The sequence below is a fragment of the Aptenodytes patagonicus genome, chromosome 3 (assembly GCF_965638725.1).
Source record: "Aptenodytes patagonicus chromosome 3, bAptPat1.pri.cur, whole genome shotgun sequence".
In the NCBI taxonomy this organism is placed as follows: Eukaryota; Metazoa; Chordata; class Aves; order Sphenisciformes; family Spheniscidae; genus Aptenodytes; species Aptenodytes patagonicus.
In genome coordinates, this window is record NC_134951.1 from 110,017,991 (window position 1) to 110,036,328 (window position 18,338).

The 18,338-nt window shown below is 46.1% G+C and overlaps 1 protein-coding gene across 2 annotated transcripts in view; it reads right to left on the reverse strand.

Moving 5' to 3' along the window:
• Positions 1-207: 207 nt before the first annotated feature.
• DUSP10 (dual specificity phosphatase 10) overlaps positions 208-18,338 on the reverse strand; it is a 135,957-nt gene continuing 117,826 nt past the window's right edge. For both annotated transcript variants that reach the window (XM_076334615.1, XM_076334614.1), the window contains exons 3-4: positions 5,973-6,350; positions 208-2,519 (exon numbers count right to left, since the gene is read on the reverse strand). In XM_076334615.1, the coding sequence (XP_076190730.1) occupies positions 2,254-2,519; positions 5,973-6,350 (644 nt within the window). In that variant the 3' untranslated portion in view covers positions 208-2,253. The remainder of the gene's footprint in view (positions 2,520-5,972; positions 6,351-18,338) is intronic.

The window sequence follows — 18,338 nt, forward strand, 5'->3', positions numbered from 1 at the left end:
GCTAAAGGACCTCCTTCCTCCTGGAGCACGAAGGCTCCCAACCAGCGAACAGTGACTTCTCTGTCCAGCCACTCTCTCCTTAGCCCCAGGAGCGGTCACAGTCCGAGAGGTTTTGCCACCTGGGCAATGCTTGCTGCCAAGGGCGTCTCAGTGAAAGGACCAATATTGATCATAGAAAAGAAAAAAATTAAAAAAAAAAAATCAATTCCAGTAGAAAAATAATTTAATAAAGGGATGTTTCAAGAAAATATCTGTATAGTAACAACATTTTTTAAGTAAAATGTCCACAAAAATATACATGTCTAATGTGATTATACATAAGTTTTCCGACAGGTCCTGTTTTAAACTTGGTTCAGTCCATCTAGGTTTTCATCTAGGAAAAACCTTCACTGCTACCAGACTTCCTGGGATATATCAGTTTGCACAACAGAATCATACGAGAAACGTTTTCTATCTCATTTTAGGCTCATACAAGTAAGCTTTAGAGTTGGTAACAGTCCAGAACAGATCAGGTTATACCATATAATTAAAAAAAAAAAGTAAATACAAACAAAGAAAGCAAAAGTCAGCCACCTAAGGGACACCATCAGGCAGAAACATCAGCCCTACAATACACACCACACTTAACACCGACACAGCTGGAAAAGGAGGGGGATGAAGGAAAGATGGTCGAGAGAGAGGGGAAAATCCCAGGAGGAAGATTCCCAGGAATCATGGAACTGCTAAAAAAGCAGGCTATAGAGAGGCCAGGGAAAAGCACACAAGAGACCAATGTATTTCTAGAAACCGGACAATTTTGTAACATAGAAGATAAGCTAATTGCAGGAAGATGAAGAGGGATCTATGGAGAATGTTTAATTTCTTATTTTTCCAAATGGCTACTGAGCTGCAGAAATAACAGGTCTGTCCCAAAGAGCCCTCACCAATAGTGCTAATTCAGCTAAACAGCTCCACAACTGATGTACTTCCAGGAGAGAAAAATCCGGTTACAGAAATTGAAGGATGCAAGAGTACAGTAGAAAATAAAGAAAATGTGTTCCACCAGCAGAGGACAGGAACGAAACACTGAAGAGGAGATGACAAACGAGATACCAGTTTTGCCAAAGGGGGATGTACACTGCAACAAAAAAAAAAAAAAAAAAACACAAAACAAAAAGGAACAGAACAAAAACCCATCCCATAGAAAGAAAATGGAAAACTGCTAAAGAAATAAAAGGACACACATTTTCCAAAAGGTTTTTTGTTTTATAATCAAATTTTTTTTTTACATAGACAACTGAAACACACCAATATTTTGTGCGAAAAATATTTTAAATAAACTTTGCTCGTTCTTGATTTTTTTGTACATTCTGATATACATATGTAACAAGGTTTATGGCACTGTGACCAGGATCAAAATCATATAAAGGAACGAAATAATTGCTCTCATTTATCCTTTCTGAACCAAGCTGGCTGCCGTTGCACTATTAGACTTTAAAAATTATTATCTTATTATTAGTAGGCAGCCAACTCTAATTGCTTTGAACACTCAAAACAAACCCCAAATTATTATTGCACAAGAAGCCAGTGAAGGCATATGGCATAGAATGATCAAAGTCCCTTACTGTTAAAACCTTACACCCCACAATAGAAAAATAGAACTGGAACATGAAACACACCAAATAAACTTTTTTTCTTCTTCTTTAGTTCGAGTCAGGAGCGTGAAAAGTGCCTTGCAGCCTTTTTAAGCTGCTCTGATTTCCTTTGCATCAGTGAGTGTTTAGCTAGGTTATCTTTAGCAAAGCCTTTGCAGAACAAAGGCCCTTATGTTTCAGGGAGTTTTTTTCCTGCTTTGTTTTGGCTGTTTGTGTTTCATCTTCAACTTAGGTTTCTTCAGTCTATGAACCTGCACAGACTACTTAGCCATAAACTCTATAAGTAGCTGGAGAGAAGGGAAAAATAAAAAGAAAAAAAAAGCCCAGTATTTCTTTTTCTTCTTGTTTTGATTTTAAGAAGTACTCCTTTTGCTCCGAAGCCTCCCTGCTCTGCCGCAGTCTGGGAAGGAAATCACAACAGCATCCCAAACACGGCGAAGTTCTTGGATCTCTTTTTAAAAACCTTTCCTTACAAAAAAAGGTTTTTATTCACAAAAAGTTTGCCACAAAACCCCCCTTGAAAGCTAAAAAGAAAAACCCACAACCCACCCATCACTGCCCCCAATCAGGTGAAGAATAGGTTAACCCCTTCATTGACTGCCTCCCCACAGCTTCGCCGTCACACAACAGTCTCTACGCCGATCAACTTTGGTGTGAGGATTCGCGGTGTAACACCGTTGTTTAGATCTTCTTCGAACTCCAGTAACTGCCCCATAAAATTAAGGTTAGGGGAAATGATTGGTCGTTTGCCTTTTACAAATTTATAGGCATCCGTCATGGTCATGCGCGTGTGCTTCATTAAGTACGCGATAACTATGGTGGCAGATCGGGAGACACCAGCCTGGCAGTGGATGAGGAGACCTTTTCCACACTGATGAGCTTCCTCTGGAAACGAAAAAGAGGAAAGTAAGACTTTTGCCAGTTTGTAAGTCAGAAAAAACTCAGTGCAATTAAGAGTAACTTCATGTGAAGAGTCCCTTTTTTGATACAAGCACAGCAGCATCTCCTCCCCTTCCCCTCCAGTCCATCTTAACTTCAGGGTTTCAGAGCTACTGAATGTGAAACACACAGGGCAGTCTAACACTGAAAATCCTCATGTTCGCTTTTATCTCTTTATTAGACTAACTGCACACTGAGACACACTGCTGCGCTGCTCACATGCGCTGCCAGGGAGCATTTATTTAGGAGGTCAAGGCCCATGATGAGGCAGCTCGGGCTCCATCTCCACCTCTGTTGCAACGCCGCTGCATTATGTCAGCATCTCAACCTCCCTGTCTTTCAAAGCAGGACGCCACCTTTTCAAAAAACAGGTATGTTCAGATTCAATTCGTAACAATACATCTGTTTCAAAGCCCTATTCTTTGAGACTTTTACAAAGCTACTCTTGAAATGAGCTTCAACGGGGCACTCTGCTGTGGTGTCTCTGCAAAAGCAGGAGCTGGATCGAGTTTATACCTCAGCAAGACTCCAGTGGTAAAGACCTCAAATTCTGACTCCTCACTGCCTGCACATCAAGCTCTGTCTGTTCTGACTTGGTCACCTTCAGCAGTGTGAAGAAGGGATTTGCCATCCCTGCCTCTTCGCGATTCGAGCACAGCATCGCATTCTGCTGAACGCTACCCCTCCAGAGCTTCTCACTGGCAGCGGTGGGGAAAGGATGAGGTAGGGAGGGAGGGAAACGACAATCACACACACACACAATCAATCACACACTTTCCACCAAGACACATCACTCTGAGGGATGCAACCTGGGCAGGATTTAGGGAGGACAGAGCCCCTGGAACGATACGCTAATATGACACAAGAAAGAAGAGAGTCACTACCATACCATCCTCATCTCCCACAGCTTGTTTTTAAAACAGGAGATAAAACTTCCAAGATGTGACACTTCAATCTATTTCTTTTGTTTTAATCCGCAGGAGGAGAATGAATTTAGTTTGCAAGTTTTGGCATGAATCCAACCCCACCAAGAGTATGGTTCATCCCACCCCACATGTTCAACCTGTATTGTGAAAGTATAAATGAAGCCAGCTTCCCTCTAGACATTTTTGCTAGTTAGTATTTCAGAAAGCTGAAACTCTCTAACGCATTTTGACACACTTTCCCAGAGAGTTTTTGATGATTTCACTTCCTATGGCTTTAGTCTTAGCTAAACCTGGGTTTGGTTGTGGTTTTTTCAAGACGTATTTAAAGAAACATGGGCCAACGATCTGCTGTTTAAACATTTCCAAATCTTCTCAAATGCAATTTAAAGTTTACCCTGAGGAAGGGAAAGCTTTCACTAGTTACTTCCCCAGCTGGCTAAACTTGCTCTGGAGAAAAACTCTCAACAGAGAAATATTTGTTTATTAAAAACAAAAACAGACCCTCAAGCTGTAGTTATTAAAAAGGAAAGTAAAATGGGTTTTGAAACACTTTCTAAACCTTTTCAGAGCAAGGCTGCTTTCTCTGCCCTTGGTAAGGTCATAAGCCAAACACTATCTTTTAGTGGTTTCAAGAGCTCTAATCTTGCAGTTCATAGGGATGCTGGGTGCAGAAATCTCCCTCCTACCCCCAAAGGACCTCAACAGAGCTTTGCAGTTTCTTTATGTAAGCTTAGCCTATTGCATCTCCCCATCTTGCTGAATTCAAAGTTTAAGGTTTTACTGGATTTCTTGACCCAGCTTTTCTTCCCAAAGGTTCAAAGCGAGGTTCCCTCTCCCCTGTCCTCAGAGAGGGCTTCCCTTCACCCAAAAAGGGGCATTCACCTTTCCACGCACACAGTAATCGGCAGTTTGGGGAGCTACAGCACTACTGACAGAGCCAGGGTTAGGTTAGGAACACTAGGGAAAATCTGGTTTTAAGTAGAGATTCTTTGGTCCTCTACACTGTAGAGGACAAGCCCAAGGGCTCCTGGTAGAAGCGCTCAGTGGTAAGACTCAAGCTTTAATGCTGTACTCCATCTGAACTGCAGTGTAAGCAGCGATTTGCCTATTCACCTTCACTAAAGTAGCATGGCTACAGACTGCATGCATAAGCACACAATGACCCCCTGCCAACCGAAACACAGCCGGACTAGGCTGATGAATTGTCTGCTTCAGAGCAGCGAGCCCCTGCCCAGGCATACGGCAGGGGCAGATGGGCTCAGAATAATACGCTAAGCTTGGACCACCTGCCCTGGGACCCAGTCCCACGACTGAGGCCCAATCCTTGCTGAGCCCAAGAGCACCTCCACAGAGCCAGCACACAAGCAGGCTTGAGTTTCAGGAGCCGCGTACCCACACCCTGACTCAAGGGCCATAAACATTGATGGTTTGAGGGCAGGGAGGAAGGCTGCTCTGCACCCACGTCAGCATGGGGTCAGCTAAGGACCTAAGCTGTGACACAGCACAGAAGCACACTTCCTTTGTCTAGTCCTCCACCATCAAGCCTGAAGTATCGGTAAAGAGATCAGCCCAGACTCAGCACAAGAAAATTAAATTATATGTCAGTGGTCCCCCCAGCATATTTCAGAAAACCTCTCAGGACACATACTTGTGCTGGGGAAGCACAAGTGGACATTAACTACACTGCAAAAGCTGTGCCCACAAAGACATATAGAGGGGCAAGGGAAGGTCCTCAAAAGCTTTCAGTACCACATGCTGATGTTCTCACTGACCAGCCTTGCTAAAAGAGGCCATCTGGCTTTAGCCTAGATGACCAACCAGAGCTGAATGCACCCCTAAACTTGAACGAGGGTTGTGCTGCATGGAGCGTTGAGAGGTTCAGAGCAACATGGGTAACGTTGCTGGGTCATTTCTACCTACCCAACAAGCTGCATGTCTGCAGCGAACTCTCTCGCATAACCTACAGGGTTTAGAGGCTTGTTAATACAAGTTTTCATCACAATCCACTCATCCACACATACACTCTGAAGTCTTAAGTCTAACGGTAGAACAAGTGAAGTGTTAAAGTTTGTCAGTTTTCTCAGGAAATTAAGTTAGGAAAGACTCAGCCATCATTAAGAATAGTTACTATGAAAAATTGGCTGGAAGCCACTGTGGAAACTAGGAATACAAAGGAATGAAGAAGAGGGGATGACAAAAGTCTCAGTTTTCTGGGGTTTCCTGAATTTGGAAGCCCGGAGGTAGACATCACTATCAATGGATAAAAATTGTACCCCCAGGCTACTTAACTGGATATGCCAGAGATGAGGAGTAGAAACATGAGGTGCTCGGCATTTCTGACAACCTAAGCAAAAGTAAATATGGCCTTACGCAGCCTTCAGGGTAGTTAGCAAAGCATAAAATCCACTCTAGATTCTTACAACAGGTAAAAAAACCCAAACAAACAGGAGTATTTCCAGTCAAGAGTAATTACCAATGAACTCAAAAGCCTCTTCAAAATACTGCCTGAGATTCTGCTTGTTGCTGTCAGTGGCCGGGAGCCGCTTGTAGTTGAACATGCCTTTCTCATAATGGTACAGGGGCAGGTGGGTGGTCACATTGATTACGTAGCCTATGTTCATCCTCTGCATTTTCTCCAAGTCCTGAGCATCATGCTCATTTCCGAGGAAGAGGAAGGGCAGGATAGGGGTGAGCTCAGCATTCTCTATGTCCGGCGTGGTGGGGATGGACTGAGGTAGTGTGGGGGGCACAGCGGACGCACCGCCCCCTCCTCCCCCCTCTGGGCACTCCTGCAGCTGGAGGGAGTTATCGCAGAGGTTTTCATGGTTCTGCTTGAAACCGCTGAGTCCTCCTGGGAAGAGAGACCAAGCACATACTTTGGTTATACACCAAGGTCAGCGACACTTTGGACCCACCTTTCTTCAGAGCACACGCTGGGGCCACCAGGACTGGAGCTGGCTCTATTGTCCCCACCACCATCAAGGTGACCGATGCCAGGCACGGCCGCCAAGGGCAAGGGTGGCATGAGTCAGTGGCACACATTGTCCTCCCCTCCACAAGGCTGACAGTGCCAAGGAACAGGCTCACAGACAAACACGCCTCTGTGCAACATCAGTGTGCTGGGGCTGCCTCACCTACAAGCCTGTCGGAGGAAGCAAAAGGCGGTGGGGGGACACACAACAAAAGGCATATTTCCAAGAAGGAAAACATCACAAAACTATGAGCAAATGGGCTAGCAGCACACCAAAGCAGAGCAGCGAGCCAGCTGGGACAGTCTTTTAGCTTTACCTGTCCACAGCAGATTTGCCTGCCGGGAGCAGCCCTGCAGAGCATCCCCCCATCCAACACCCCCGGGGGGGGGGGGGCGCGGGTGCAGTTCACGCCAGCATCGCTCTGGGGAGTGGTACAGATGCATTTGTGCGGCTGAACAAAAGAGAACAGCTCCTCGTAACCTAACAGCGACTGAGGTGCTCATTTAACATCTGGCAAACAGCTCTCCTTTTTCTGCCCTGGTTGCCTGAAAATATCTAGCAAGAGTTATTTTTAGGACATTAATATGGATTGGAAAATGGACCCGAGGGGGGAGGGAGAAGTCACTTTTTTGGCTCATGCCTCCCCTGGCTCTATTGCACGTCTTCCTGGATTTTTCAAGCAGCATTTCCCCCCCCCTTTTTTTTTTCCAGGAGGGTGGCTCCACAGAACTGGAGCAAGAAAAGCAGACCTTCTTTCTACACCTCATTCGGCAATTACATCAGCCACAGGCTCCCCACCTGCCTGGTTTCCATAGCAATTACACAAAGCACACAATGACATCAGCTGGCATGACATCAGCTCTTTGAGCGCAAACAATACAAGAAGAACTACTTTGTGTAAGGCCTTTGGTAGGAGGCGGCGTTCCTGGGAGCCGCTGATGTAATGCTAACAGGTGGCTCCTCCAAAAGAAAGAGGCAGAAAAAGGAGAAATGCAATGATATATCCCCCCTGCCTCGCCCACAAAGGCGCACGTTTATGTTGTACCAGGATACTTGGAGTCATGCACCGCATCAAGACGGGCCAAGTGTTCAGACTCAATTGCACTTTGTTAAATGCAAGCCAAAAAAAAAACCTGGGCGGGGGGGGGGGGAGGAGAGCTACGCTGAAGTTACTAGAAAGAGCTACACTAGCCAAAATAAATGCCACCATTCCCATAATATTATTTTTTTTAAAAAAAGAGGTTATTTGTCTTTTCCATGCTCTTTCACAGTGATCTAGCGAAGGAAGATTTTAAAACAGAGCAAAACATGCTGTCACACGGGCTCTGGATCAGACACAGCAAAGGGCTTCGATGCCTACATCTTGAGTGCTGCAACTCCCAGTGTCCACACGCCTGCCCGTAGGGTGGGACCCACCACCCAGGGACCATCTTTGTGCCCTACACAGTACTCAATAGGCATGAGGCACCCAGACTAGGTTACAACCACCTAAGCCTCTCTAATACAAGTGCCTTTTTTTTTTTTTTTAATGTCCAGACTTCTGTCCTTCACATGCTGCTAGTAACTCATTTTCCCAGAAATCCTCGAATTGCCCACAAAACACAGAGTATTTCTCCCCCCCCGAAAGCATGCTTGTCTTCAGCTGTTTCTGGTGTTTACAGGACACAGAGCAAACAGATCTGCCTTAAAGATCTCTACTCGCAAAGTTGTTACAACAGGGGAGCAGGATGGAAGGAAGAGCAAAGACAAAAATCTGAGCTCAACTGCCAACTGCACCACCTGGCCTTGACCGGGTCTGAAAAATCTTCTCAATCCACTCAAGAAAACAAACAAGACTATGGTCCCCAAGCTGAAGATGTTTGAAGTCTCATCCAAACCAACAGCCCCAGCCTAGAGTCTGGGCTAAAGGCTGAGCCCTAACCCACATTCCCGTCCTTCTGCACAGGCAAGCAATCCATTCAACTTAAATATTGCTGTTTAAACAATAACTAGAGCATGCTGGGATTCCCAATAAAACCCCTGAAAAATAAGTTGCTTTGTGACTCCAGAGCCAACACTCATCTTCTACCTCTCCTGCAGCCTTCTGGGAGTAAGCAACCATAGGCGGGCATAGTATCCCATTGCTTCATCACTCAGATGTGGACACACTGATGGCACGGCAGACACCATCCTGCTTCACCAGCCGCCTTGTAAGATACAGCAGAGCTGGAGAGTCTAGAGCAAGCTCTTTCCTTACCACCTATGTCCTCCTTTTGGGGCCTCTGCCTGCGCTGTTGGCCAGAAGACACTATTACTCCTGTTACCAGCTCTTCCTCAGTGTGAGCTTTGGTCCAGCAGATGAGAACAGGGAGAAGATGACAAGAGACCATTACATTGTGCAGAGCTCCTCTGTTATCACTGTACCCAGAAAAGATCAAGAGGTGCAGGGCAATCCCTACCACTCCAGCAGGACCATCAGGCCAAAGTACGGGAAGGCGACTGCAAACACGCCACATGGAAGATACCCAAACAAGTGGAGTAGCCAATCATACAATAGCTTCACCCACAATTTCTTTCCTGACATTTGCCAGTGAAGAGGTCACCTTTCCTAACATCAGTCCACATCCGCCCCTCTCCTTGTTCTCCTCCCTCATGTGGGTAGGGAGTTAAAAAGTCAGTTCAAGCAATATTTAAAGTACCATACCCAAGCAACTCTCAGAGCAAACATCCCTGAAACACCACGTTACTGGGGAGAGGATTACTAACCTGAACTGGCTTAGACATGTGAGCAAGGGAGGACTGGACAAGGACGCTGGCACCCAGAAAGGATGCAGCAAGATGCAGTCATGGAGGGAAGCTGAACTCTAAAGCCAACAGTAGGAGCTTAGCTTGGATATGCACTGCCATATGAGTCATGCAGGTCCCAAAACAGGATCCAGACACCTCACGAGTGCTGTTCCCTTAATCCACTCTCGCCATGTTCACCACACACAATCCTTGCTCCTAGCTGATTTATGAGGCACTAGTGTAATTTAAGTGGAGCTCATGCATGCATAATGCTCAGGTTTTTCTAAAGTTTGAGACTACTTCCCAAAAAAGGTCCAAGCAAAATTCATTATGACTAGTCAGAAAGAGTCAAAGAGGGATGGACTTTCCACGTGAACGTAAACACAATGTACAGGGTATTCAAGTGCATCTGTATTCCTTTGTCAAGCAGCTGCTATTTCAGCATTTAAAGTCTTCATGCAGTGGGGCAGAGGAGGTGGGAGAGAAGAGGCTGTACCCAGAGAGGAGACCAACACATAGCTACTGCAAGCCTGGTTTAAGAGTCAATTCATGTCTTGGTCCTTGCCGAGTTTAATATCACTGCTACTGACAGCAACTCCAGATCACAAGGAAGCTCAAGGCATGGATGCAGAGACTCCACTTGTGGTTGTAACAGAAGCTGTTTTGTGGTTGAAGCTGCTCAAGCCTTCCTAAACCTGGGGCATGAAGCGAGTGTTACAGAGGGCAGTTAACAGGGAGTGTGGAGGAGAAGCACAACCTGGCAGAAGCCTCTCACTAGCACAAAAGTAAGCTGCATTTTGAAAGCAGCTTTTCAGCTGCTATTTGCAATATGCAAATATTCATCATATACAGGCAGCCTAAGCAGAGAGGCAATATAATATATCCACCAGGAAAGACCATTAGCATGCATAGCAGTGCAGTTTGAACAACAGCCATGAAGCCTAGACTCAGCTGCGTAGCCACCTTCAGTGACAAATGAAAATGCCAGCAGCTAGATAAGCCACCAATGTTCACTTCTACAGAACGTCATGCTTGTAACCTGTCTCTTCTAGCTTTAAACATACCACATAGCTTTAATAACCAAAGTACGGGAAAAAGCCTGAACCACCCAGCCAGTTTGACGCAGCCCACGCATGGATGCGGAGAACATACCAAGTGCTTTTGTGCACACTCTGCTCCAAAACAGCTGCCGGGCAGGCTTTCAGGGGGGACTGAACCTACCCAAATCTGAATGAAGATGGACATGCAAGGATGCCCAGCACACTGGGGAACCCAAGGTACTTCTTCCATAAGGAAATGAATCAGTGAAGCAGGACCCTTCATGGCAGATGGCCTTGCCTGCTCTCTAGCGGAACGCAACATAAGACCGAGGGCTCTTGCTCACCACTGATACAAGAGCCAGATGTTTTTGTAGTTATCACTGCATGACATCTTCCAGCATCCTGCCCTGCCAGAACAGTTAGTGAGCGACAGACTGGATTGTTCAAGACATCAAAACTTTTAGGAAGTCTCAAGTCAGCACCGTACATGCTCCAGCTATTCATACTTGTTTGAGTTCTTTGCTGCCATCTGCCCGTAAACATATCGCTTAATGCTCCTCAAAATCCCCTGCTGAGCAGCACCCAGGCAGCAGCTGCACACAGATTTCCCAGCTCCGAAGCCACCCAGGAGCCTGGGGCTTGCACCAGCGCTACGAGGCCAGGTGAGCAGCTGGACAGGAGCCAGAGCAGCTCTGAACAAATAAAAAAAGACAAGCAGCATGGTGCTTGCATAAAACCATGCCAAACATGGCGTCTGTCATTCGCCATCAGAAGAGGGCAAATACAATGCAAAACAGGCACAGAAGGTATAGCAGAAACTAGGCAACCAGCTTTTACAAGTGACCATGACCTTGCAATAGAAACAGTCACCTTCAAAGAAAGCAAGAAAAACAAGCCTTACCCACACACATTTCATAGAAGTAATTTTTTTTTTTTTAAGAGAAGATTGAAAATTAAAGTACAAGTAGTACAGTAACACCTGTCCTCCTCCTCTGTGTCTCCTTTGGCACCTCTTTCAACCATCACTGCTGTTCTATGGCTGTGTGACTATATACAAACTAGGATGTGGGTTTACAATATGTTTTGGTAGATTTGCAGTATGCCTCTTACCTAGAAACAGGCTCTTACCCCACAGTACAGGGAGCGACCTTGTTCGCCCTGTAGTGAGGGAGCTTATAGAGAGGCAGTTACCATGAAATACCCTCACCATAAAGCAATACTTTTGCATTACCTCATCAGCATGGCCATACTTTGTTCTGAGCGTGGCAGGTACTGGGTGTTCCCGCTACGATTACAAACAGGAACATATTTTTATACATGACAGACTGCAGATGAGGGATCCACATTTAGACAGAACACGTGGTCCCAGGAGACAAACAGACCTTTTATACAGCTTTCAAAGCTGTCCAGGAGGATTTCTGGATCCGCTCATCCTCGATTACAATACCACAAAGCCATCTCAAAAAATAAAACCAACACACGCGCGTGCGCAACAAGAGCAGAAATCCCAGGATGCTGTGAAGTATCAGAAGAAGAGATGCTCAGTCTAACTTCCCCTATTCTTGAGTTGCTGGGCTCTCATGGGGGGAGCAGTGGAAAATTCAGTGATACTGGGGTTCCGGCCACCAAGAGCTTTGCTCGCTCAGGAATGAAGCCAAAGTTTTAAAACACCCACTCAGCATGTGCCCTGTCAGTACCAACACAGCAAACTGAGCTCCTGTGGCTGCATTTGAGTGTGTTTAAGGTTGAAATGTTACAGCTATCATTTGGGGTGCAGGATAGAGCTATTCGGACAATTGGTGTATATCTGTTTAAGATGACGCTTTGAATTTGTGCAAGTACAGCCTGTTCCTTTAAACCTGTGACCTCATTTATTTACATTACTGCAGAAAAGCACTGCCAGAAGCAACAGCTGATGACAGTCTCATGTATTTTTCCACTAAGACAACAATTAAACTGTTCCCGTGTTATTAACGAACAGATGACTTTGTGTCAAGTTGATTCAAAGTGCAGGATGCCTCAAGGTTAAGCAAACGTGACTCCGGCATGTAAGAATAGAGGCCAGGTACTGCCAGCTGCTTCACCCACCTGGTGCTGCACCCCTTCCCCACCTGGGCAGGAGGGTCAGGGCCCCGGGGCCACCCCCATGCTATGCTGCCAGTGGTGCCTAGAGATCCTGCTGCAGGGTGGCACACTGGTGCTGAGCCACCACTGCTTTACTGCCAGCATTCAGGCTGCTCCTGGACCACAGCAGGGCATGCTGTGGACTGTAGCACCATGCTCGGGTGAGATGCACTTACCTTTGAGCACCGTGCTGGCTTATCTTTTTTCCTTACCGTCACATATTCCTCCCCTTTGGCTCAGGCTACAGTCCCCACTGGCTTCAGCAGGTCGGTAGCATCACTTTCCTTGTGCTGACCTTCATATGACAGGTTTACAAAGGGCCGAAGCTGGCTGAGCTTACTTGAAGGCAGTAGCTTCAAGTGTCACAGGTCTACGGTAGGAGTGCTTTGCCACGCAAGGGGAACCAGCAAGCTCCAGCACAGAGGCACTCCAAGGGACACCACTCCCTGTCCGACACAGGTTCGCTTTTAGCAGCAAATCCGTCACAGCTTGCTTGCTTCCACCAAGGAAAAGAGGTTGAAGCTGTACAGGTTGAAGCAGAATTTATCCAGTATACGCCAAATCCACTCCCAGGATGTGGGCAACCACCCAGACCATCTCTTCATACCACTGACAAACACAGCCACATCTGCAGAGGTTTATGGCTGTGCACAAAGGATCTTGTATCTGGGCCATAACCAAATCAAAGGCCCACTACCTTATCTCCAACACCACCAGATGACACGGAAAGAGTAAAAGCAGGAGAAAAGCACCTAACTCTCCATATTTCTTTTGCAGTACTCCCTTAGCCTGAAGCAGGGGTAGATCTACTGGGTACCAAAGGCACTACCAGGGAGGGCATGGAGGCACTGGCAGTGCACCCATAGAGCACAAGAGCTAAAACCACCTTGCGGTGGAAGATCTAACCATCACACTTTCCCACAGCTGTTGCTGGCACCACTTTAGCCATAGCAAAGACGGTTCATGGTGCATACTGGGGATTATTCTCTGTTCATCCTGAGGTGCTGAAAGAAGGGATGCCCAAATTCCCTAAACAACACAAGACAGCCACTTCCCGTGTCCAAGCAGGGCTCCGCACGCTGTGGCAAACCATGCTTCCCACACCTCTTCTAGGGCAACAGGGCTAATCCAAGTAGGTCACCGTAGGAATGTTCCTACTCTCCAAGACAGATGTCCTTCTCCTCACCACAGCTGCTGCTGAGCAGCGCTCAGGGCTTGCCCTCACTGCTGTAGAAAGCTCGACATGGTTGAAAATATTGTATTTGGCCCAGACAGCGGGAAGCTGAGATGGGAAGGGCAACTCCCTTCTGTCAAAAGGGGTGGGGACCTATCAGACCACACTCACCCAGGTGACATTAGGAGTTGCTCCTTTGATTTCAAGGAAATTGTGGGGGTTTTTTTGTTTGTTTTTAAAACACTGGAGGGAGATTTATGTGAGGTCAAGCCCACAACAGAGGGGAGCCCAGCCTTCTGCAGTACAAGGAGACCACAGCGACACCAGGACTGCTTTACATGTTACCATTCCTGCTGTTAAAGAAAGGGAGGAAATAAAAAAAATCCATCCTTTTACAACATAAGTATCCACATTTACCTTAACAACCCACATTGCCCCATTTTCCAAAAATCAAAGGCGTAACTGAAGGTTTTCCTACTTCTATTGCTACTAGCAAGTAGAATAAGTCTGACTTTCTGGTCCTGCAAGTGTATTTCTCACCTGTCTGCAGGAGGTTCAAAAGACTCATTGCAGGGTTTCCTTCCCTGTCGCCCACACGGCATTCAGCATCAGCCTTGCCGCAAAGATTAAGCTTTAAACAAACATGAAAAAATAAAAGTAAACATAGTTCACAAAGAACAGCTTCCACCTCGATACACTCAGTCTAGTCTAGTCTCTCCCTCTAATTGAGCTGCCAACGGCACTTCAAAAAAAGGCAAAACCCTGCATTCCAGAGAACTTGCAAGGTTGGGTTTTTTCCCATGTGGGAACTATCCTGAGAGGTCGGTTTGTACACAAATTCTGGCCTAGAGGAGTTACAAGCACATCCTTGACACAACCGCTTTGAGGTCCCTTTAGAAGTCAAGAGTGTGACACTGGATAAAGAGGAAAGGTTTCCCCGCAGTATCAAGGCACGTATGCGCGTGTTTGCATGTTATTTCCAATTTCATCTCGCTATGGCTCATGCCCCTTGCCACAGCACATCCTCTCTCACTGGCCTTTGGAGTCCCTGGTCTCATCTACTCTTATTTTGTACTTTGACACCAGGCACAGCACGGCCGGCTGCCCTAGGGACACGTCCCAGGGAGGCAGGAGAGAGGTCACTGAAAGCCCCTTCCCCTGCCAGGCTGTGCCAGAGGTGCTGGCTCTGCACCGCTCCACTCCCAGCTCCTCCTGCCTCGCCACCACCTGCTCTCAACCACACTGTCACCCCCAATGCCTACCACACCACAACACGACTTGCTTCTTTCCACCATCAGCTCTCACCCCTTCCCTTTTCTTCTGAGGACCACTAAATCATTCAAATTAGTTCCAATTAGAAACAAGGTTTTTTTTTTAACCTGCCACTAGCGAACCTTTCTTGGGATTTCAGTTTCAGATTTTTTTTTTTTGTCTTAAACTTAGTTTTTTCCTCAGACCCTAAGTTTTGGGCGCAGGCCACCCATGCCAATCCCACACATCCCTCCCCTATCTTACTTGCCAGCTTTTCCAAGAGGTGCCTCCAACTTCTGGACTACTCACCAGCCTGTCCAGAAGTCGCTGTGAATACTTCTGGACCGCATATCTGAATTCAAGACACTGGTTCCAGCTTGTAACCGGAAATCCCCCTATGCTGAGTGAGTGCAGTCTGCCCATTTGAAAGAAAAAAAAAGAGCATATTCACAGGAAAATAAACCACATGACAGCATCCTTCAAAGCACTGAGTTATCCTTGGGGAGTGGTCAGGAAGGTGAAAGAGGAGAAGGCCTGCTCTCAGTTTTGGTACGAGGATTAAGCTATACAATAATGTAGTTAGGAACAAGACAAGAAACCCCACATCCCAAACACACTACAGTGACGATTCCGCAGCAACAGACGACGATTGGACTTACCCTCCCTGGAGGGCAAGCATTTATAGCAGAAACTCAAAATTAGACACATTACAACTTCTCATAGCAAAAGTATGCGTTCCCGTGGGGATGTAGGCTAACATGAAGTCCAATTAAATAATCACTGGAAATGTCAGCATAAACCCTGAAGGAATACATACTTCTACTGTGAAATGCTCCCACTGGAAATCATATTAACAAAAAGGTCATCAAGAAATGCTAAAGCTATGTACAAAAGAGGCAGGGGAAGTGAGGGGGGAGGGAACAGAAACTATTTTAATACAATAAAGATACCACAAATGGTTTTATATTGACAAAAAGCTACAAGTCTGTTTTCACAGACAGAGGCAGAGCAGATCAGATTTGCCCAAAACACCAGGTTTGTTTTGTTTTTTAACCTATTACCAATTCTTTCCCTGCCCATCACCACGTGCATCCCTCAAGCAACTAGCCCACTTGGCCTGGAGACAGCCAGCAGCCGGTGTGATTGCACACGAGCGCAACGCAGCGGGCTTTGGCTCAGCGCATCTGAAGAGGAAGAAGGGTCCCGGCACTGTGTCAGACATCTGTAGTCCTGGATGCGTAGGAGTGTTTAATTCGTATATTTTAGAGAACACTGACATTTTCATGGTTCAGCCATCCATTTATTCACTTTACCCTTTTAAGGGCAACCTCTTCAGGACAGCTTCTTTGTAACAGAGCAGGCTGCTCTGTTTCTCCCAAGGATGAACACAGGCTCTTTTCCAGTCCAAACCACTGCTCCTCCACATCAGAAACACCAGCAACATTTGCCGTAGTATGAAAGGAAAACAGGGTGCTGATATACCACACCAGCATTTGGCAGTGCCATCCATTCCTGCTGGACCTAAACTCTTTAAGTGAAGAGTTTCTATCCTTTTGGCTAGAAATAATAGAAACAACTGACTCTGATTTGACACTTTCCAGCAAGGTATTTCAAAGCACATGAAGAAAACCCAGAGAAAATAAAGGGTGCTGTCTTGACATATTCCAGTGCCACACTGTCCAAAAACAAAAGCAGCAAATTACTGGAACTAGCATGGTGCAAGCCAGCCCCCACACTGACACAAACTTCAGGGCTAGCCCTGCTGGCACTTAAATCCCAATTCTAATGGTCAGGGAGGCAAGGCTAGACCCTAAAAACCCCAAAGGCCAAGAGAAAGTTGACCCAGTTTGCATCCATGTATTCCAGAGTCAAGGAAAGAAGAAGAAAAAAAAGACACATTTACAGAATCCAGAGCTAAATAGCAATCAAACAAGGAATCTCTTCAGCCAGAGCTAAACCAACCCGGGTCTCCTTGTCTCCACAAGTGAGTTAACAGCAGCGTTTCCCAGGAAGCATAAGCACTGTGTTATCCCTCAACAGACATGTCATGCTGCCTTATAGGACTAACACAAACACCTATGAACCTAAAATTAACCTCATGTTAAACAATCACATTAAGTGGTTTTGTACCTAAAGTACACCCACAAATTCTAAGCAGTGGCAAAAGGCGGCTTCTTAGTTTCCATCAACTGAGCAGACAGACTCCCATTACCAAGAGTAATTAGACCAAGAAGAATTAGAGCCCATCACCAACACAGTACAGGTCAACTGCTCTAACAGCTTTTGCTTTACAATATTACTGGTCAACTGCTTACATACAGCTTAATATCACACTTTGGCATAATAAACTGGAGACAACCAATTTGCCTGATATGACAGAAGCTTGCAAGTTATCTCCTTTTTTCCAAATCTCTAAGCCATTGTAATGAAAAATAATATACATATATGATAATTTGTGTGTGGACAAGGAGTAACATTTGTTCTTCTTATTACCTTTAATTAGAAGTGGTTCTTCTCTGTTGCAGTGAATCAAGTGGGAATTAACCCAGGCACGCTGTAGGCTTTCTAAAGCTAGAGCATAGTAAAAGAGTTGGAACCAACATGTTCACATCACATAATTTTTTTTTTTAATTTAATTTTTCCAATTTCCTCCTTCAAAGCCATTATTTTGGCAACAGAGTTATGCATACATGCAAAACAGCAAACCCTAGTGTGAGCAGTGGCTCCCAAGCCCTCCCACCCACTGAGTGCATTCATGTTCCCCCCACCCTGCGGAAGGTGATGACAGATTTATAGTCACCCTGACGACGCTAACCCCAGACCCCTCTGGTGGGGAGAGCCCAGTGCAGGGGACACATGAGCTGACTGGACCCCAGCCAAGGGAGTTGTGGGTGTAGCTGAGCTAGACAAGACTAGCATTGCCCCAAGCAGCAGCAATCGGAGGCTCATTCCTTCAGGACAAGAGGGACTAAGTGGCACCCAGACCTACAAGGTCCCCGTTGCTTCCCGCAGACTTGCTGGCTCAGGTCTCCCTGCACACACTCCCCTGGGACATGTTCTTCAGGGCATCACTAAAAAAATAAGTTCCAGGAGATCATAAGCTTGTGCCCCTTCTGGATCTTGGTCTCTTCACTGGGAGTGGCTTTCCTTTAGAAAGGAGGTAACCTGCTTATCCAAGCAGAGAAAGACATGAAAACAAACCTTGAATTTTTAAAAGAACAAAAACCCTTTAGAGGCAAATCAGAGCCTACAGGTTATTACTTTAGCAAAGATGTACTTTTAAGGGAGGAGGGGAAGGGGGTGCTTGCAGACCTCTCCCCAACTTTCTGCAACAGGCAGCTGTGTTGTTCCAGGGCACCACTGTGACAGTGGATGAACCTGAGTCAGCCACACTTAACCCTGATGGCAACAAGAAAGATGAGCTCAGTGTTACAAACGGTGCAGAGGACAGAAAAAGAAAACCCCGACAGATTAAAATGACTTGTCCAAGGCTTCACAGCAAGTCTGTTGTG